Source organism: Oncorhynchus tshawytscha, linkage group LG24 (genome assembly GCF_018296145.1).
Source record: "Oncorhynchus tshawytscha isolate Ot180627B linkage group LG24, Otsh_v2.0, whole genome shotgun sequence".
Classification (NCBI taxonomy): Eukaryota; Metazoa; Chordata; class Actinopteri; order Salmoniformes; family Salmonidae; genus Oncorhynchus; species Oncorhynchus tshawytscha.
The window spans coordinates 19,574,160-19,597,423 of NC_056452.1; the positions used below are offsets into that span (position 1 = coordinate 19,574,160).

Sequence of the window (23,264 nt, forward strand, 5' to 3'; positions counted from 1 at the left end):
ATCCCTTATTGATGTCACTTGTTAAATCCACTTCAATCGGTGTAGATGAAGAGGAGGAGACAGGTTAAATAATGATTTTTAAACCTTGAGACAATCAGAGGGTGAATGGGCAAGACAAAATATGTAAGTGTCTTTGAACTGGATATGGTTGTAGGAGTGAGGCTCACCGGTTTGAGTGTATCAAGAACTCCAATGCTGCTGTGTTTTTCACACTCAATAGAATGGTCCAACACCCAAAGGACATCCAGACAACTTGACACAACTGTGGGAAGCATTGGAGTCAACATGGGCCAGCATCCCTGTGGAACGCGTTCGACACCTTGTTGAGTCCATGCCCTGACGAATTGATCCTGTCCTGAGGGCAAAAGGGGGTGCAACTCCATATTAATAAGGTGTTCCTAATGTTTTGTACACTCAGTGTATATACCCACAACAACTGCGCGATGCCAATAACAGTGAGTTGACGATCAAGGGAACTGCTTGACGCATTGAGTAGATCAGTAGTCGCTCACAGTTCTACAGCACCTTGCATTGCGTGTGTCTCACATCCTTCAGTCACTCTGCACACTGATAGAGCTCTAACAAAATATGTACTCATTGTTTGATACAACAAAACTCCTCCACCATTATGAAGATGTGGAAAAAATGGCATTTGAAACTCCCTAATAAGAAAGAGACATGACAGTTCCAATTTAGTTCATAATTTCCTTGATCGATTTCCACATCATAGATTTCTCTCTGGACTCAACTATAATTGTACTTACGTGTTCTCTCATTACAAGCGTTGCCAACTGGCTAAGAATCCCTAAAAGTTTCCTCTCTGTTGTTTCAATTTCAATATGCCTGAGTCTCCCACATCCACTTCAGACATCTTTTAAGCATTTGCAGTTTTGTAAAAACACTTCTCATTTTATAAATGATAAATGGCAAACTGTCATCTCTTAACCAATTTTCTAATTTTGCTCCTATGACTGCATCCAAAATGGCAGTGTTTTCCCTATATTGTGTACTACTTTTGACCAGAGGCCTATGGGCCCTGGGTCCAGGTCAAAAATAGTACTCAACAGGGATTAGGGTGCCATTTGGGACTCAACCCTAGTTCTTAGCCATAGACATAGTCTGGGTCTCTGTACCACTAGGACGCCACACTTAGTTCAGCAGTAACTGTGCCTGAAGCAGAGTCAGACAGTGGTCCTGTCCCAATAGCCATACTAGTTTACTAAATAGTATGCGAAAAAGTAACATTTTGTAGTGTGTGAAATTTTGAAAGTAGTACTCCAAATGCATTATTTAATGCGCGATTGCGTTGACTCTCGCCATTCGTTTATTTTGGTAGAGCATGCCAATATATCTGATTATCAGATTATCAGAGTCAGAAAAGATGAGTGAATTCTACTAGATCAAACACTGAAATTAGTATGCAGTTTAAGAATGTAGTACACTAGCATTAGTATTCGGATGCGGCCAACGTCTCAAAGACATCTACCCAGGTCTCAGTATGTCTGCTCTAACACTGTGCTGATGTAAACAACCCTGCCCTTTAATCCAGCCTGTTCATTGGAGGCCAATTAAAAGTAGCAGGGTCTGCTCAGAATGCAGCCAGGCAGGAGTAGAGAGAGTTGATGAGGGTTTGAGAGTACTGTAGCTGCAGGTGTACTGGCCTCCTGTGGAGCTGGAGCTGCCTCGCCCAGACTGCCCAATGGCGGGCAGAGAGCCGTGGTTGTTGTGATGTCACAGCCTACCAGAGATAAGTCTTATTTATTATTATGAGTGTTCCTAATGTTCGCTGATGCCGGGAAAGTGGGAATGGGGGGGTGACGCAGCGGCAGATGGTGTTTTAATCGATTTTGTGTTTGTGTTGCCAGTGTATAAAACGAAGGAAGACGTCGTGCTGGTTTGTGTTGCTGAGTGATTTGGCTGTCACTTAGGTCTACACATGGCATGGTATATTATACAGTGTTATGTTGTGTTTCCATTAAGCTAATTTGTGTATGTTAGTATACTCCAGTTATTGTCATTGTGAGCCCGCATCAGAAATGGGTGAACCGTCTTCTGTACATAATCTGAAAACATAACGAGGAGGAAGTCTTTCTGTGCTTTTTATCAACTCAAAGATATTTTCAAGGTAACAATCCAAGTTCATGAATAATTTAATGAACACATGAAAATTATATTTTATTTTGTTGGTCTTATCTCTCTTCTCTTTGTGAAATATTCCTTTACATGAAATGTGTTGGAAGATGAATCCAGGGGCATTTTACTTATATAAGTACCAACTATGTCTGCAGTCTAGAATGGATATTCCTGCTCTTTGAAACCCCACATACACGTCAATGTTAAAGAGAAAGATAATACAATTCTTGTTCAGTGTCGGTCGATATACAATAACAGTCCACAGTTTGGACACACCTACTCATTCAAGGGTTTTTCTTTATTTTGACTATTTTCTACATTGTAGAATAATAGTGAAGAAATCAACACTATGAAATAACACATATGGAATCATGTAGTAACCTAACAAGTGTTATATATTTTATATATTCACAGACTTCAAGTAACAGACACATCTCAACATCAACTGTTCAGATGAGACTGCGTGAATCAGACCTTCATGGTTGATTTGCTGCAAAGAAAGCAGTACTAAAGGACACCAATAAGAAGAAGAGAATTGCTTGGACCAAGAAACACAAGCAATGGACATTAGACTGGTGGAAATCTGTCCTTTGGTCTGATGAGTCCAAATTTGAGAGTTTTGGTTCCAACCACCATGCCTTTGTGAAACGCAGAGTAGGTGAACAGATGATCTCTGCATGTGTGGTTCCCACCATGAAGCATGGAGGAGGTGTGACGGTGTGGGGGTGCTTTGTTGGTGACACTGTCAGTGATTTATTTAGAATTCAAGGCACACTTAACCAGCATGGTTACCACAGCATTCATGCAGCAATACGCCATACCATCTGGTTTGAGCCTAGTGGGACTATCATTTGTATTTCAACAGGACAATGACCAAACACACCAGGCTGTGTTAGGGCTATTTGACCAAGAAGTGAAGTGATGAAGTGCTGCATCAGATGACATGGCCTCCACAATCATCCAACCTCAACCCAATTGAGATGGTTTGGGATGAGTTGGACCACAGAGTGAAGGAAAAGCAGCCAACAACTGCTCAGCATATGAGGGAATTCTTTCAAGACTTATGGAAAAGCAAAGCTGGTTGAGGGAATGCCAAGAGTGTGCAATGCTGTCATCAAGGCAAAGGGTGACTACTTTGAAGAATTTCAAATATAAAATATATTTTTTGTTTAACAATTTTTTGGTTACTCCATGATTCCATGTGTTATTTCATAGTTTTGATGTTTTCACTATTATTCTACAATGGTGAAAGTAGTAAAAATAAAGAACAACCATGGAATGAGTAGGTATGTCCAAACTTTTGACTGGTACTGTATATATATATATATATATATATATATATATATATATATATATATATATAATTATTATTTTTTACCTTCAGATCTTTTTTGTTGTTGTTTAATTACATTTCGTATCAGTCAAACAGAATAAGAAAAATGATTCTAAATATACATTTCAAAGTCTTATGATATTGATTTTCTTCGAAGAGAGATTACTGTAGATCAGAAGTTTTTCCAGAGTTGTGTAGAAACATGTACTGTGAGTAGCGTGCACTGTTCATTTATCTTCAATAACTATGTTTCTTTTGAGGCTGCTTTTTCAAAACTATTAATAGTTTTTCCGTCAGAACCAGAAAATATGTTTACTTCATAATGTATTGCATGTTATGGCTCTAGTACAACCATACTGCACTCTCACCCTACAGTATGTAGCTAGCTTTTCCTAGCTGGTACACTCTAACCTTGGTGTTGTTTTATCAGACAGATCCTCCTGAACACTACTGTAGCTTCACCTTAATTATTAATCTGATACAGAGAGTTTAGAGGCCCAGGCCAAGATCAACACTACTCTGTCTACATAAACATGAGTCTTTATGGAAGACCGGCCAGGGGTTAAACAGTTGTGTACTCCATCAAAATATCCTTCTGTTATAAGTCCATAGTCTATCTCCATCATCCATCTCCTGGGCCACACTCCTGTCTGGAGCTTGAGATTCTAGAGTAGGTCGGCTCCAATCTTCGGGACTGTTGGATGACCAGATGGTCTGTCCTGGGGGTCGGCAGGATAGAGGCCCAGCCTGTACAGCACCTGAAGATGTTGGACACATCAGAGTGTGAAATCAGGAGGGGCATGTGAGGCCAGGAGAAGAGAGTGCTAACACTAACCCCCAGCCCGCCCAGATCTGCAATGATGTGGGAAAGAAACAATTCAATTTAATGGGAAAAACATGTTCACAGTTGACACATCCAGTAGGATGCTCTGTACTGCGCTGCTGTACGTCAACTTTTCTTTGGGGGATAGACGGAGGCAAAGTCATTGTTATCCATCGGGTGACTGGTTGATCCTTATTGGGGTCATCACTTCGAGCCCCTAGCAAAACACAAAACAATGGCGGACAATTTCTCTCCCCTCGGACAGAGATATTAGAGAAAGTAAGAGATAGGAATCCCAATGGGTAATGAACAGAGGGAACATCACCCAGTAGACTGTCAACCAAATGTGTTCAAGTTGTCATGCTGCATCATGCGGTTGCTAAGCTAATCATCACACTTCTCCAAGTCAGGGTATGTGCCGTGTTCACGTGCTAGGATTAACAAACTCACACATTTTTGACAAGTTAACTGGTTGAAAGCGGCACGTGTATAATTACAACCAGTTAGCAAGTCGGACATTTTCGAGTTTCCTAGTTCCAACTAGCACGTGAACGTGGCATTAGTCAAGAAACGTTCCTATTTTCTTTTAACGTACACTATAGAGTATATACAAAAATATGGCTATTTTAGCCACACCCGTTGCTGACTAGTGTATAAATTTAAGCACACATACATGCATTCTCCATAGACAAAAATTGGCAGTAGAATGCCTTTACTGAAGAGCTCAGTGACTTTCAGCATGGCACCGTCGTAGGATGCCAACTTTCCAACAAGTCAGTTTGTCAAATTTCTGCCCTGCTAGAACTGCCCCCATCAACTGTAAGTGCTCAGCCTCGAAGTGGTAGACCACACAAGCTCACAGAACAGAACCGCCAAGTGCTGAAGCGTCTAGCATGTAAAAAAAAGTATGTTTTTGGTTGCAACACTCACTACCGAGCATTTCATTACACCCGCAATAATATCTGCTAAACACATGTGACCAATAACATTTGATTTGATTTGAGTTCCAAACGGCCTCTGGAAGCAACATCAGCACAAGAATTGTTTGTCTGGAGCTTAATGAAATGGGCTTCCATGGCCGAGCAGCCGCACACAAGCGTAAGATCACCATGCACAATGCCAAGACTCTGAAGTGGTGTAAAGCTTGCCGACATTGGCCTCTGGAACAGTGGAAACACGTTCCCTGGAGTGATGAATCACTTTTCACCATTTGGAGAAATCTGTGTTTGACGGATGCCAAGAGAACGTTACTTGCCCCAATGCATAGTGCCAACTGTAAAGTTTGGTGGATGAGGAATAATGGTCTGGGTTTGTTTTTATATGTTCGGTCTAGGCCCCTTAGTTTGATTGAATGGAAATCTTAATGCCAAGGCATACAATGACATTCTAGACTAGTCAGTGCATACAACTTTGTGGCAACATTTTGGGGAAAGCCCTTTCCTGTTTCAGCATGAAAATTCCCCCATGCACAAAGCGAGGTCCACACAGAAGTTGTTTGTCGAGACTGGTGTGGAAGAACTTTACTGGCCTGCACAGAGCCCGGACCTTAACCCTATCGAAAACCTTTGGGAATTGGAACGCCGACTGCGAGCCAGGTCTAATCGCCAAATATCAGTGCCCGACCTCACTAATGGTCTTGTGGCTGAATTGAAGCAAGTCCCCTCAGCAATGTTCCAACATCTAGTGGAAAGCCTTCCCATGATTTTGGAATGAGATGTTCAACGAGCAGGTGTCCACATACCTTTGGTCATGTAGTGTATGTAACGCCACGATTCCAAAGCTATACGATATTACATAGAACAAGTTAATTATCTCACATCTCTTGTGAGAGATGTTGTACTTCCTGTAATGAAATTCTGTAACGAAATTCATACTAATTTTGTGTTTTTGACTCCCAATTGACTCCCAATCAATCCTTGAAGGAAAGCTCTCCTTGTCCCAGAAGCGCCCAGAAAGCACCATGCGGCTCATTGATGATGCATGGGCAAAATTCACAATGGGCGTTCATTTCCAATGGAGTGTCCTATATCCTCAAAAGTATCTCTCCCTCGGAACTTGCCTTTGTCTGTGGTAACTAGTGACAACCCTAAAACCAGTACTAACCCCCACCTTTCATGACAGTTACTTTAAAATTAAAATACATCTAATTGTACCGTACCCCAATAATATTGTTGAATAACATTGTTGCCGAGAAGGGCTTGTTAGCTAGCCACAGAGTTTGAATCATCTTAGCCGTTTTCTATAAAAGCTCAGCTAGCAATGCTAGCTAGCTAACATTAGCTAAACTGCGCCTGGACTCGGAACCTAATAGGCATATACAGTACTAGACATGTCACATAGGTTTCAGGAGCCAGCTGGTTAGATATTATTCAACCATGGGCAACAACATCTGGCTACTAGTTTGTTTTCACCAAAATATGTTAAACTCATAGCTAGTTTATCCAGTGACCACCGCATTTAGAAGGATATCCACTGACTGAAAAGTAGCTAGCTAGCATGCTGGCTCACATTGGCCAAGCAGAAACCAATTGCTAACTATCACAGTTAGCTAATCGTGGATGCCAAATGACTCCGCTAGCTAGACTCAGGAGCCCACTGGTTAGACATGATAACACCATGGACAACAATAACTGGTGACTAATTCGTTTTTCAGACAAATATGTTCAACTCATATTTACTGTAGTTTATCCACTGACCACTGCATTTAGGAGGCTAGCTAAATTACTGAAATGTAGCTAGCTAGAACACTAAAGGCAGTAGCCACTACTAGCCAAGTAATTGTGGATTTGATACATTTGGGCAAACTTGCTCATATCAAGCAACAGGCAGTTTGTGGAAAGGAAAAATCTGTGTGATGTCACACACCCAAAAAGACTTAACCAATCACCCGATGTAGCTCATTAATGTTTTAATGACTTTGCCTCTGGTTATCCTATGAAAGCAAATGTTGCATACTGTACACCATATACCCTATTACCTATGACAGGGTGAAAACTACAACGAAAAAATAATATGTCTCCAGATTTAACAAGAAATCTGTGTGTAAAACTGTCATCTTTATATATATGGACAAAATACCAACGTGATGATGAGTAAAACATTACCCACACTGCTTCAATTTATTATTTTTATCAGAGCATCTGCCATTGAATAATTTGTCAGCTCAGAGTTTTGTGATGAGATATTATTTTTTAAAGCTGTGACCAGCATTTATTTCCTCCATATCACGTTATAGTTGTGGGGTAAATTAACCATGCATCACTGCCAAATGGTCAGTACCAGATGTGTCTGTTATTATTATCATGTCATGCGAGAATCCTCTCTCTGATTGACGTGGAAGTGATACAGAACCATAGGCTTCCCTGCTGCTTCAGACAAAAATGGGGTGGTATCCCGGGATACAGATTAAGCCCCAAAAATACTTTTCAATTGAGATTCACCATTAAGTTTGCTTTTTAGGCTTAATCTGTATCCAGGAAACCGTCGTTGAGGTGTGCCTGACAGTGTCAGGAATCAGGAGTATGGACATGCCATGCCAGGCAAAGTGCAGACTGGAATTGTGCAAGCCCGCCTGGGTTCATTTCCCAGTCCCACAGGGCTAAGGGAAGCCCAAGCCAGCAGAAAATACGATAAAAACAAACAAAGTCTGAGAAGACAAGCCAACAGCTGTGGTGGTGGGGTGAGCAGGGAGCCGGGGGCCAGGGGCTTGCAGTGGCTGACTAGCACATAACCAGGGGGTGGATGCGGCAGGTGAGGTGATGGGGCCTTGGACCGGGTGGGTCTCCCAGGCAGGAGCTCAGAGTTTGCCTGCAGGCTGAGTGAGCACTATGATGTAAACAGCAAGCAGACCCAAGGAAATAGGTTGTGAAGGAATAAGCTCTTTCACCACGCAGCAAAGCATCCATATTCATACTCATCGGAGAGATTTCTTAATATGGTCACCGTACACAGGGACTCTGTCCACCTTGTCACAGTTGGTAGTCTGTAGTAACAGGCAGGACAGTTTTTGTTTCACCTTTTTTTATGCTGTAACATGTCTCCCCTTCTCTCCCCCTCTCCCCTCCTTTCCTCGTGTCTCTCCTTCTCCCCTTCTCTCCCCCTCCCCCTCCTTTCCTCTTGTCTCTCCTTCTCCCCTTCTCTTCCCCTCTCCTCCTCTCCCCTTCTCTCCCCCTCTCCCCTCATCTACCCCTCTCCCCTTCTCCTCCGCTCTCCTCCTCTCTCCTTCTCTCCCCCTCTCCTCTTCTCTACCCTTTCCTCTTCTCACCCCTTCTCTCCCTCTCTCCCTTCTTCTCCCCTTCTCTCCCCCTCTCTCCCCCTCTCACCTCCTCTCCCCTTCTCTCCCCTCCTCTTCCCTTCTTTCCCCTTCTGTCTGTAGGAGATCAGTGACACTGAGATCATGGAGCTGGCCCACAGTGCATTGGGGCGGATGACAGTGATTCGTCAGATCTTCCCGCTGTGGAGGGACAGCAGCGTGCGCTGCATGAGGAACAACCACCGCATCTCCTCCTTACTCTGTGACCCCCAGGAAGGATACTTACAGTCACTTGAGGTCAGTTCAACAGGGAGCCTTCACATCAAGGCCAGTGGTCTTATATCCCTAGGGTCAAGCATCTTTCCTGGCCCTGTAACCTGACCAGGGGCCCGAGTCCCGAGTTATTCCTGTCAGGAGATTTGGTCAGGAAAAATTGTCAGTCCCCACATATCATATTCAGACCCAAATTACATTTGCTCTTTACTAATATCTTCAAGGTCGATCATAACAAATACACAAGAAACAACAATTATGTATTTCGAAGAAATGTTAGCGCTGTAGCCATGTCTACTTTTGCTGTTATCTGATGCTGCCTCTGGGGGTTAGGTCAGTGACTCCTATCACATGTCACGTCAGGGACAGCCCCAGAATGTCTGTTTACAGTATCACTGAGCATGTGACCTGTGGGCCTCTGAAGGTCAACAGCACCTAAAATGTATCTCCCATTGAGTGATAATGGATGATGAGATGTTCCACAAGGCTGTGCCATTGACATGTGGCGGGATACAGTGATAGCTTTTGGAGGCATGTAGGACAGATAAGGAAGAGTTGGTTGAGAGCATAGATATATAATCACTAGAAGGGACTTAGACTCATTGAATGGGGATTCCAATTCTAGAGATTATATTTCTATGGTTGAGATGACCAGGATGCTAGAGAGAAGTTAGACCTGTGATTCCTATTGACTCATTAGTTGTTTTGCTTTCAGTCCCCTGAGTCTCCTAACACTATTTCAGACTGAACTTACCATTCATTTTAGTTATTTCGGTTTACTCATCCAAGCAACCTACACTTCATTGCTAAGAATCCAACAAATAGTTATCTGAGATTCTCGTAAACATGGAGTAAACACTGTTTAATCACTGCCTGCAGTTTATGTCAAGAGTATGTTACCCCTTTAATAGTAACAGTAGAGGAAGCAACACAAGTACTATATGATGACAAAGTTATCAAAGATACCTCTTTGATATGGCAGCTAGATAGCAGCTAGACATTCTCAGTCAAACCACTCAACGAGATCACATGGATGCTGCTCTCTGACATCCCTCCCCTCTGTTCCACCTTTATGTAACCAGAGGTGTCTCTGACTGAAAACCTCCTTGAACCCACCTGAACTCTCGCTATCGCTAACCGTTAACAGATGGCCCAAATCCTCCAGGGGCTCTTATCTCAATAATTAATGCAAAAGAGGGTTAAACACTCTTTGATGTTAAATCACCCTCATGACAAGGAAAATGCTGGTTCATGGTGCCGGCGAAACCCCATCAGCAGTCTGTCGCTGAATTTGCACTTTTATCACTACTGTATCTCGTTCTCACACCCTGGAAAGCTGTAAATTATCCATGTATTAACAAATTAGCCACATGCATTTCTTCACTCTGTCGGTATACTGGCACACAGCAAATCACCTCCATAATATATTGATTCACTCCACTTCTATGGGTGGGATGAGCGTGACTGAGATAGCCGATCACAGAACTCTCGATGGAGAGTTTCTAACGGGGTCACTTGTTGTTGATCTCTGGTTGAACATGTTGTGATAGTGAAGTAATAAGAAGGTTATCATCAAAACACAGAAACAGGAAAGGACACAACTAACAACAACTAACAACAACTAACAACAACCTTTACTCCACACACAGAGATGCGTGCAAAGCTCTCCCTCGCCCTCCATTTGGCAAATCTGATCACAATTCTATCCTCCTGATTCCTGATTACAAGCAAAAACTCAACCAGGAAGTACCAGTGACTCGCTCAACATGGAACGTGGTCAGATGATGTGGATGCTAAGCAACAGGAATGTTTTGCTAGCACAGACTGGAATATGTTTTGGGATTCATCCGATGGATTTTGAGGAGTATACCACATCAGTCACCGGCTTCATCAATAAGTGCATCGATGACGTCGTCCCTACAGAGACCGTACGTACATATCCCAACCAGAAGCCATGTAGTACAGGCAACATCTGCACTGAGATAAAGGGCTGCCGCTTTTAGGGAGCTGGACACTAATCTGGCCGATTATAAGAAATCCCGCAATGCCCTCTGAAGAATATTCAAACAGGCAAAGCATCAATACAGGATTAAGACTGAATCCTACTACACCGGCTCTGACGCTCGTCGGATGTGGTAGTGCTTGCTAACTTTTATGAACTACAAATGGAAACCTAGTAGCAAGCTGCCCAGTGACTTAAGCCTACCAGATGAGCTAAATGCTTCTATGCTAGCTTCGAGGCATGCAACACTGAACAATGCATGAGCACACAAGCTGTTATGGACGACTGTGTGATTACGCTCTCAGTAGACGATGTGAATAAGACCTTTAAACAGCTCAACCTTCACAAGACTGCAGGGCCCGACAGATTATCTTACTCAGAGCATTTTTAACCTCTCCCTGACTGAGTCTGTGATACCCACGTTTCAAGTAGGCCACCACAGTCCCTGTGCCCAAGAATGCTAAGGTAACGACCTAAATGACTACCACCCATAGCACTCACGTCTGCAGCCATGAAGTGCATTGAAAGGCTCGTCATGACTCACACCAACACCATCATCCCAGAAACTCTAGACCCACTCCAATTCGCACACCGCACCAACAGATCCACAGATGATGCAATCTCTATTGCACTCCATACTGCCCTTTTCCACCTGGACAAACAAAAGGAATCCCCTATGTGAGAATGCTGTTCATTGACTATAGCTCAGCTTTCAACACGGTAGTGCCCTCACAGCTCATCACTGAGTTAAAACACTGGGACTAAACACCTCCCCCTGCAAATTGATCCTGAACTTCCTGATGGGATGGCACCAGGTGGTAAGGGTAGGCAACAACACATCTGCCACGCTGATCCTCATCACAGGGGCCCCTCAGGGGTGCGTGGTTAGTCCCCTCCTGTACTCCCTGTTCACCCATGATTGCATGGTCACACATAAATACAACTCCATCAGTAAGTTTGTCAATGACACAACGGTGGTAAGCCTCCCCACAGACAACGATGAGACAGCCTTTAAGGAGGAGGTCAGAAACCTGGCATTGTGGTGCCACGACAACAACCTCTCCCTCGACGTGATCAAGACAAAGGAGATGATCGTGGACTACAGGAAAAGGAGGGTCAAGCACGCCCCCTTCACATCAACGGGGCTGTAATGGAGCGGGTCAAGATCTTCAAGTTCCTTGGTGTCCACATCACTAACAAACTATCATGCTCCAAACACACCAAGACAGTCGTGAAGAGGGCACGACAAAGCCTATTCCCCCTCAGGAGACTGAAAAGATTTGGCATGGGTCCTCAGATCCTCAAAAAGTTCTACAGCTGCAAGAGCATCCTGTCTGGTTGCATCATTGCTTGGCCTCGCTCTGCTCGGCATCTGACCGCAAGGCGCTACAGAGGGTAGTAAATCCGGCCCAGTACATCACTGTTGCCAAGCTTCCTGCCATCCAGGACCTCTATACCAGGCGGTATCAGAGGATGGTTCTAAAAATTGGGCCTTCAGCCACCCTGGTCATAGACTGTTCCCTCTACTACCGCACGGCAAGCAGTACCAGAGCGCCAAGTCTAAGTCCAAAAGGCTCCTTACACCTTATACCCCCAAGCCATAAGACTGCTAAACAGTTAATCAAATGGCTATCCGGACTATTTACATTCACCCCCTTTTTTATGTTGCTGATTCTCGCTGTTTATTATCTATGTATAGTCACTTTACCCCTACCTACATGTACATATTATACCTGAATTACATCGACGAACCTATTTCCCTGCACATTGACTCGGTACCGGTACCCCCTGCATGTATATAGCGTCGTTATTGTTATTTTATTTCTTTACTTTTTTTCACTTTAGCTTACTTCATTTTATTATTTTATTATATATATAGTGTCAGTCAAACGTTTGGACACATCTACTCTTTCAAGGTTTGTTCTTTATTTTTATTATTTTCTACAAGAATAGTGAAGACATCAACACTATGAAATACCACATACGGAATCATGTCGTAACCAAAAAAGTGTTTATCAAATCCAAGTGTATTTTGTATTTGAGAATCTTCAAAGTAGCCACCCTTTACCTTGATGACAGCTTTGCACACTCTTGGCATTCTCTCAACCAGCTTCTTGAGGTAGTCACCTGGAAGGTATTTCAATTAACTGGTGTGACTTGTTTAAAGTTAATGTGTGGAATTTATTTCCTTCTTAATGCATTTGAGCCAATCAGTTGTATTGTGACAAGGAAGGGATGGTATACAGAAGACAGCCCTATTTGGTAAAAGACCACGTCCGTATTATGGCATGAACAGCTCAATAAGCAAAGAGAAATGACAGTCCATCATTACTTTAAGATATGAAGGTCAGTCAATTCGGAAAATGTCTTTCTTCAAGTACAGTCGCAAAAACCATAAAGCGCTATGATGAAACTCGCTCTCATGAGGACCGCCACAGGAAAGGAAGACCCAAAGTTACCTTTGCTGCAGAGGATAAGTTCATTAGAGTTACCACCATCAGAAATTGCAGCATAAAATACATGCTTCATGGAGTTCAAGTAACAGACACATCTCAGCATCAACTGTTCAGAGGAGACTGCATGAATCAAGCCTTCATAGTTGATTTTCTGCAAAGAAACCACTACTAAAGGGCACCATTAAGAAGAGGAGACTAGCTTGGGCCAAGAAACACAAGCAATGGACATTAGACTGGTCAAAATCTGTCCTTTGGTCTGTTGAGTCCAAATTGGAGATTTTTGTTTTTTTTGTCTTTTTTTTTTGTCTTTGTGAGACACAGAGTAGGTGACCGGATGATCTCTTCATGTGTGGTTCCCACCGTGACGCATGGAGGAGGAAGTGTGATGGTGTGGGGGTGCTTTGCTGGTAACACTGTCAATTTTTTTTTTTAGAATTCAAGGCAAACGTAATGAGAATTGCTAACACATCATTCTGCAGCTACACACGATCCCATTTGGTTCGCGCTTAGTGGGAGAATCATTTGTTTTTCAACAGGACAATGGCCCATCACACCTCCAGGCTGTGTAAGGGCTATTTGACCAAGAAGGAGAGTGATGGAGTGCTGCATCAGATGACCTGGCCTCCACAATCACCTGACCTCAACCTATTTGAGATGGTTTGAGATGAGTCGGACCACAGGGTGAAGAAAAATCAGCCAACAAGTGCTCAGCATATGTGGGAACTCCTTCAAGACTGTTGGAAAAGCATTCCAGGTGAAGCTGGTTGAGAGAATGCCAAGAGTGTGAAAGCTGCCATCAAGGCAACAGGTGGCTAACGGGTGGAAACAAAAATACTAAATATATTCTGATTTGTTTAACATTTCTTTGGTTATTACATGATTTCATGTGTCATTTCATAGTTTTGATGTCTTCAACTATTATTTTACAATGTAGAAAATAGTAAAAAATAAAGAAAAACCGTTGAATGAGTAACTTTTGACTGGTACTAAATATATTTATTTTTTCTTGTTTACTTAAAAATAACTGCATTGTTGGATAAGCACTTGTCAGTAAGCATTTCATGGTAAGGTCTACACTTGTTGTATTTGGCGCATGTGACAAATAACATTTTATTTCATTTGTTGCTTTTCTTGCCGTCTCTACGTTTCACTGGTGGAGAGATTTAGGTCGTGGGGGTTGGGAGTGATGGGGACGTTGTAGCCAGTGTCACTCTCCCAGTTCTTCAGCTACACACTACCCCGGCAGATGGACTATCAACGGCCCTGCCTAGACTTAGTTCACCCAGCTCAGCCTTAGTCTCATAAACGCAGTGACTCGGGTCTGGTTTGAATGATGGACGCTTTTGTCATAGGGGAACTATGTCAGTGTCTACGCCATTACTTTATGTACCCTTCAAAATACAGAAATCATCCCCGTATGAAGCATTTTGCATGAAGCTGCATTTTGCATCATATGAACCACTGCTAAGGTTTTGCCTGCAAACTTTGGTTTGCCTCGTAATTTGTTGGGAGTTTTTCGTTATCGATGAAGGCAGTGACGTAGTTCCTCTATGCCTAAAGAGTCCATCATTCAAACCAGACACCCTTTGACCCTAGGGTCGGGTTTTCCAGACTACCCAGTCTTAGTCCAGCCTCAGTTAGCCCTTCCTGGACTCAGTTAGCCAAGCCCAGCCTGGCTCATAGCTGTTCTTGAGGCTTCTTATCTGGCCACAAACTAGTGCAGACAGCTTTACTGCGTGAATTACAAGCCTCTAGTAGGCCTGCACATTACGGGCCTGGTCCTGATTGTGGGTTCACACTCTAAAATGACAAAAGGAATAATAATTACAACAGATATGTGTGTTATCACAAGCATATCATGATGAGGGGTGGATGTATGAGGTAGCCTATAGCATTATAATGCAGATGCAGCTCGGTATTGCTTGATGTTGTTATTCTAACATGCTGGAGAATGGAGATGGCATGAATTGTCAGTGCAGGTTATGACATTATCCCAGCCCAGTGTGATGTCCTGCGTCCTTCATAGCTGAAACAGTTGGACTGCTCCGCTGTTTATTTGTCACTGTGCATTTCGTTTCTGCTCCATGGCTCTGGTTCGACTCTGGTACTGCACTCACATCTGCTCAAGGGGGCTGTCATGCTGTGTGTCACTTTGATAGGGGAGTGTGGTAGACGGGGGTGTGAGTGTGAGTGTGCATGCATGTGTATTTTGCAGTAGTTTTCCATGTCGTCATGACACACAAAGAGACAATACCCATTGGAAACCATGGTCCTATCAAACACATCAACCATTATGGTGCAGCTTAAATTTTACTGTTGTGCATCAACAATGATCTAATCATGTTTAACTGGTTTCTGTGGTCTCTAATCACTGTAGTCTGTGTTTCCAACAGAGACCTTAGAAATGTATTGTTTGATAGAACATTTCACGATACTGTATGTAATCAGTTTCTAGAATGGACATTTTCTTGACCAAGATGGACGATTGTTAGGCACGTTACTAGGATGCTAATGCCCATTCTAGGGTCCAATGTCTAATTATATGGTGTTTTCTCCCTCCTCCTTCCTCTGTATTCCAGGTGTCCAACTTGTACCTGTATGATAGTGTGCTGGCACTGGCTAACGCCTTCCAGAGGAAATTGGTGGACAGGAAGTGGCACAGCATGGCCAGTCTGAACTGCATCAAGAAGTCCACCAAGCCTTGGAATGGAGGCTGGTCCATGCTGGAGAACATCCAGATGGTAAACTTTAGTTCAGAACGTGAATATGAACCTTTTTCTGATTTTCCTAGTCATTGCAGTGAAACAGAGATATATTTTATTTATTGTGATTGTGATTGATTGACGTTCATCATGCTGAATACTTTAAATGTTTTTTAAGGAACATAGGTTGTGAATCCAATGTTTTTCTAAAGCAGAAGGGCACAAGGCCTTGAATAAAGTCAGAAGCAGAAAAGAGTAAAAGAAACAGTCCTTGAATCTAATTCACTCTACTTGCGTTACAACTGGAGATGCTCAGCTGTGGGAGATGAAGATGGTTGCCATTCTATTGCCATTCTCCAGATGTAATATCTTCAGCACTAAAAGGAGCTACGTACTAGATCTCCTCTGCAGTGGCGCTTATGGGTTTTGGGGTCCATTTTCCCAATGATGTCTTTAGAGCAGTATTGGCAGGTGTGTGTGTGTGTGTGTGTGTGTGTGTGTGTGTGTGTGTGTGTGTGTGTGTGTGTGTGTGTGTGTGTGTGTGTGTGTGTGTGTGTGTGTGTGTGTGCATGTGTGTGTGTGTGTGCACTTCAATTTCATGCTCATTTAATGTTCTATGAGCCACAGAGAGCTGTGGTTAGAGTCTAATCTATCCCTGGGGGGACATGGGATAGATATCTTTTGTCTCAGAGATCTCGGCCTGTCCCTATCACAGTGTCACAGGTTCAAACTGATTCAACCACAATATTAAACTGGCTTTGGGAACGCAGTTTCGTTATGGTCTTGATACTAAAGGGCTTGGAACTGGACAGGTGGTCTTGTCGTGGTTCTGTGAGATCTCACTCTTTCTATGAAATTCATCCTATATTCTCTCTCTCTTTCTATCTCCCTCCCATCACAGGGACATATCACAGGCCTTACAGGAACGATGGATTTCAAAGCGAACGGATCCAATTCTCACGTCCAGTTTGAAATACTGGGCACCAGCTTCAGTGAGACGTTTGGAAAAGACGTGAAAAGGGTGAGTATGATGATTCTGCTGCTGGTGGTCACTCCTCTTTGTCTCAAGATGGCTGTAAGTCTGATAGATGTTTTTGAGTTTACAGTTCTGAAGCTACGACCTCTGTGGCACTACCCAGTGGTATTGCAGCACAGCAAGCCTCGACGAGATAGTCAGTAAACTTTTTCTTTAAAACAGTGGAGGTTATGGCCCATAAATTGCTGGCAGCAATTTCTGAGGTGTCTTGGGGTGGGTTTCTTAGCACACAGAAATCAGAGTGTGGAAACCACCCTGTGGAACATACTGCAGTCCTTGAGGCAAAGCATACACGAGAACCTGCCAGAATACTGTCAGTTATCTGTTTAAATTGTACTAAGAAATGTCATATACTCTACAATATCTAGCTAGGTTATTTATTGATATATGAAAAAACAAGGTCAACCGACATTACCTAAATTCCCTGTATTCTGTAATGCTAATTGTCAAGTGCTAAGATATGTTTTTCTTAACTATTCATTTTCATGAATATGTCCTAGTGAAATACATACAGGGTGTTATATTCAACAGGAACATACTGGAAATAACAACCAACTAGTTAATTGGTTTAGTATGCATTTGTGTTGAAGGCATGAGACCATTAGAAGAAACCATTAGTAGAAAACACCATAGGACATGAATGACATGAATGACATAAACAACATGAAGGACATGAATGACATGAATGACTGTAAAGTGCTTCAGCACGACATCTTAAGACATAAAAACTCAAAATGAGTAGGCTACCCATAGAAATTAGATATGAATTACTTCTATTTCTATGAGGCTACCATACAGTAACATGCTACTATACCGCTAAGCTATTACTGTATTTCAATCACACACATTATTTCAGCTAATGTAGTGCTTTTGCCAGCCTATAATTTCCTGCTCCCTAACATGAGTGGCCTGATCAAACACCAGTCAGTAGTGGCTGAGGGAGAACATGCCAAGCATCCTGTAATAACGACTGTAGGACAAGCAGCTACAGGGCCACTGTCAACAAAGCTTTGTATGTGGCCATGGCAACACACACTGTATGCTGTTGCGTCATATAATGCTCTATATTTCCCATATTGTGCATTACCTTCCACCAGCGCCCTATTTGGTTCCCTCAGTAGATTCAAAAGAAGAGCACTATTACGGGATACTGTGTACTCCTCTGTCCCATAGTGAAGAGACCAGCTCTGTTTCTCCTCACTGACTACCCAGCAAACCAAAATTGGTTTCTGTGAAAGTTCCCAGAACTATCGTTAGGTCGCGGGAAATGTTCTTATAACACAAAAACTGTCCAGTCGTGGTGATGATTATAGAATTTTTGTATAAAACATTTGTCTGATGACTCAAGAACGTTCCTAGAACACATTTAATCTGTTCTTTAAAACCTCTTGTAACTACCCATCCCGGATCCGGCAGCGTTGTCATCAACTGACACGAATTAGCATAACGCAAAGGACATAAATATTACTAGAAAATATTCATATTTATGAAATCACAAGTGAAATGTATTGAAACACAGCTTAGCCTTTTGTTAATCACCCTGTCATCTCAGATTTTGAAAATAGGCTTTACAGCCAAAGCAAGACAAGCATTTGTGTAAGTTTATCGATAGCCTAGCATAGCATTATGCCTAGCTAGCAGCAGGCAACCTGGTCACGAAAATCAGAAAAGTAATCAAATTAAATCGTTTACCTTTGATGAGCTTCGGATGTTTTCACTCACAAGACTCCCAGTTAGATAGCAAATGTTCCTTTTTTCCAAAAATATTATTTTTTGTAGCTGAAGTAACTCCGTTAGTTCTTCACGTTTGGCTGAGAATTCGACCGGAAATTGCGGTCACGACAACGCCGAAAAATATTCCAAATTAGCTCCATAATATCGACAGAAACATGGCAAACGTTGTTTATAATCAATCCTCAAGGTGTTTTTCAAATATCTATTCGATAATATATCAACCGGGACAGGTGGCTTCTTAGTAGGAAAGAGAGAAACAATGGCCGCATTTGTCTATTATGCACAAAACACTCTGAGAGACTCCAGCTGACCACTGACGCAATGTTGACGTTCAGGCTCATTTTTCAGAATAAAAGCCTGAAACTATGTATTGTGACACTAGACACATTAGGGAAGCCATAGAAAAAGGAATCTGGTTGATATCTCATTCACTGCTCAATAGGGACGCATAGGAACGCAGAGCTTTCTAAATAAGAGTCCCTTCCGGATTGGATTTTTCTCAGGCTTTCGCCTGCAATATCAGTTCTGTTATACTCACAGAAAATATTTTTACAGTTTTGGAAACTTTAGAGTGTTGTCTATCCCAAGCTGTCAATTATATGCATATTCTAGCATCTTGTCCTGACAAAATATCCCATTTACTTTGGGAACGTTATTTTTCCAAAAATGAAAATAGTGCCCCTTAGTTTCAAGAGGATTTATTAAAGGTTCCCAGAATTCTTCATTAGGTTGTGGGAACAGTCTGTTGAGAACAATGTGGGGACATCACAAAAGATATGTTCGCAAAGCACAAAAACTGTCCAGTTGGGCAGATGATTCTACAATGTTTCTTTTAGGGAGCAAAAACATTCACCTGATATTACAAGAACTTTCCCATAAACATTTTGTTTGTTCTTTAAATGTTTCTAGAATGTTTCAGTAGGTTTTGGGAACAGTCTGATGGGAACCAGGGTTATAGTACTCAAGTCCAGTCTCGAGACCACATATTGAGTGTATCTGTTTTATGTCGGATACATATTTACTTGGTCTTGACTCTGTCTCGGACAATGAAGACTTAAACTGTATTTCCCAAAACCAGACAAAAATAATAATACTGACTAGTGGTGGCTATTCAGCAGCCTGATGGTTTGGGGTAGAAGCTACTGACCAGTCTTTCACTTTTTGCCATGATGCTCATATACTACTCGACAGTATGCTCTTGATGGTGCTCCTGTAGAACATTGTGAGGGCCCTCGAGGGACAGGCCAAATTTATTCAGCCTCTTGACTTCTTCACCACATTATGGTACTGCACATTGCTGCACTGCACTGTCAGAACTAGAAGCACAAGCATTTCGCTACACTCGCATTAACATCTGCTAACCATGTGTATGTGACCAATACCATTTGATTTGTTTTGATTTTACGTTTTCTGTGTGGTTAGACTAGTTCAGCTCCTCGGCGATGTGGATACTGAGGAACTTGACATTTTTGACCATCTTCACAGTGGCCCTTTAGATGAGGATGGGGGCTTGCCCAGCCTGGTTCCTCCTGAAATACACAATCAGCTTCTTTGTTTTGCTGACGTTGAGGGAGAGGTTGTTAACCTGGCACTATGCCATCAGTGCGCCTACCTCCTTCCTGTAGGCCATCTCGTAGTTGCTGGTAATCAGGCCTACAATTGTCGTGTCGTCAGTGAACTTAATGATGGAGTTGGACCTGTGTGAGGCCACACAGTCGTGGGTATACAGGGAGTACAGGATGGGACTGAGGATGCACCTTTGTTGGACCCCTGTGTTGAGGATCAGTGTGGAGAAGGTAATGTTGCCTGCCTTCACCACCTGGGGACAGCCCGTCAGGAAGTCCAGGAGCCAGTTGCATAGGCAGGAGTTCAGTCCCAGGGCTGTAAACATTGTGGTGAGCTTAAATGGCACTATGGTATTGAGGGGCCAAGCTGTAGTCGATGAACAGCATCCCCACATATGCATTCCTTTTGTCCAGGTGGGTGAGGGCAGTGTGCGTTGTCTGTGGATCTGTCGGGCAGTAGGCGAATTGGAGAGGGTCTAGTGTGCCAGGGAAGGAGGTGGTGATGTGGTCTTTGACCAGCCTCTCGACGCACTTCATCATGACTAAAGTGAGTTCTACGGGTCAGTAGCCATTCAGTTCAGTTCTTTCCCTTTCTTGGGCACTGGATGATAATGGACATCGTGAAGCAGATGGGGATAACGGCCTGAGCTAGAGAGAGATGTCTGAAAATACAACAGCTAGCTGGTCTGTACATGCTCTGAGGGTGTGGCTAAGGCCGACTGCCTTGCGAGGGTTAACACATTTGAGCGACATACATACATCCTCCTTGTAGACTGTAAGCTTGTTTCCCTCGTTGTCCTCAGGGGCTCTCCTCAGCAGCTCAGAGTTGTTAGACTTGAAGTGTTAGAAAAAGGTTTTTAGCTCGTCCAGTAGGGTGACGTTGGTGTCCGCGATGTGACTGAGTTTTTTTGTAATCCGTGATCGTTAGAAGCCCCTGCCACAAACGCCTCGTGTCCAACCCACTGAATTGCTCCTCCACTTTCTCCCTATATTTGTGTTTCGCAATCTTGATCGATCTGCGTTGGTTGTATTTGTACTGCTTAACCATACAATTGTCCCCGGTCACCTTGCCGTGTTTATAAGCAGTATCTCTCTCCTTCAGTTTTCCATCAAGGCTGCCAACAATCCACATTTTTTAAATCAGTTAATATGTTTAATAAATGGATTTAATGAAGGTTTCACTAGGCACTTAAAATAACGGCACTTTAAGTTTTGAAAGACACCATCGGTATCACGTCATCTATGCATTAGTCATTGATTTTATCCCAGAGGTGACCCAGATGATATTCCAGTCCACGTGTTCAAAACAGTCTTGGAATCTGATTGGTCGGACCAGCGCTGTACAGACCTGACCAGCGGAACTTTGCTCTTGAGTATTTGTTTGTAAGCGGGGAGGAGCAAAATGGAGTCATGGTCAGATTTGAGGAAAGTAGGATGGGAGAGGGCCTTATACCGATGTCTAAAGGTGTTTAGCAGTGGGCAAGCGTGGAATTTGCGCGAGTTGGACAGTTGATATGTTGATAATAATTTGGGAGCACTACCCTCAAATTACTTTTGTTGAAGTCCCCCGCGACAATGAACACTGCCTCTGGGTATGCAGCCTCCAGTTGGTTCACAGTCCAATGAAGATCTTTGAGAGCATTTTTGGTGTTGGCTTGGGGCGGGATGTACACAGCCATGGCGATAATCCCTGAGAACTCTCACAGAATGTAAAAAGGGGGACAATTGATGACCAAGTATTCCAAGTCAGGAGAGCAGAAGCTTACAATTTCCTATATGCTTCCCCTGTCGCACCACTTGTTGTGCACCTTAATACAAACATTATCTTAATGTCAGCACGTTTTGAGAACGCATATTTTGTGATTTCCCCACAATGTTCCCAGCAGGCTGTTCCCACAATCTAATGAAAGATTCTGGGAACCATTAAAGAACAGAAGAAATGTGTTCTGGGAACATTTTATACAAACATTCTATAATCATCACCACGAATGGTCAGTTTTTGACGCAACCTAACAGATGTTCTGGAAACTTTCACAGAACCAGTTTTGGTTTGCTGGGAAATCATTACTGGTACATCACCTTACCTGAAAATGTATGAAAACTTTTGGGGAATGTTCTGTGATGGTTTATAAAGATATTGTGCACAACATTTAAGTGAATGTTAGGACAACATTCCAAGAATATAAAAAAAAACATTAAATTGGAAAATAAAATATTTTGTTATCATCCTAACTGGAACTTAATGGGAATCTTAACAATGTTCTGGGAATGTTGCCGGTTTGCTGGGTAGAGTGTATTCTGCTGTTGATACACTCTCCTTCTATGATGCTTTCACTGGTGCGCGCTGAGGAGAAGATAGACATCATTAAAATGGAGGAAGCCTATCAGATGTGAAAGTCTCCATACGACGCCCCACATACCAGGGACATGCTCCATGATTGGGAGAAATGTCAGCCATTGCCTAAGGCTGAATTTTTAGGAGGAAAGTGTCAAAGCCTGCTTATCAAGTGCTTTATTGACTCATATTTTTAAAATTTCATAGCGTTTTATAGCAGGGGTGTCAAACTCTATCAGCGCAAGGGCCATATTGAAAAAACACAATGAATTTGCGGGCCAGACATAGAGTATTATGTTTGTTTCTCCTTGGTTATTCATTATCAAGCTTTAAAAACTGATGCCACACTGCAACATTTTAGTAGCCTAGCTAGGTCTTGTGTCTGTGTCTGTACACTTTCCCTCCGCTGCTTGCGATAAACGGGACACACGAAAGTAGCACAATTGAAGTTGAATTCACAGATGTGAGTGCATCAGGCTGTAATTTCATTAAGTAAATGACTCAACTGTTGACTCATTTAGACTCGCTTGTGTGTCGTATTGTCCTTTATTAGTCATTTATACCCGCACGTGAATCCGTATCTTATAACATGTTGACAACCTGTATGACATTTTCTGCAG

General features: G+C 42.7%; 1 protein-coding gene across 2 annotated transcripts in view; it reads left to right on the forward strand.

Annotated features, from left to right (window-relative positions):
- grid1b (glutamate receptor, ionotropic, delta 1b) overlaps window positions 1–23,264 on the forward strand; it is a 380,700-nt gene that overhangs the window by 308,024 nt on the left and 49,412 nt on the right. For both annotated transcript variants that reach the window (XM_024386514.2, XM_024386515.2), the window contains exons 6-8: window positions 8,665–8,838; window positions 15,852–16,013; window positions 16,876–16,995. In XM_024386514.2, coding sequence (XP_024242282.1) covers window positions 8,665–8,838; window positions 15,852–16,013; window positions 16,876–16,995 — 456 coding nt within the window. The remainder of the gene's footprint in view (window positions 1–8,664; window positions 8,839–15,851; window positions 16,014–16,875; window positions 16,996–23,264) is intronic.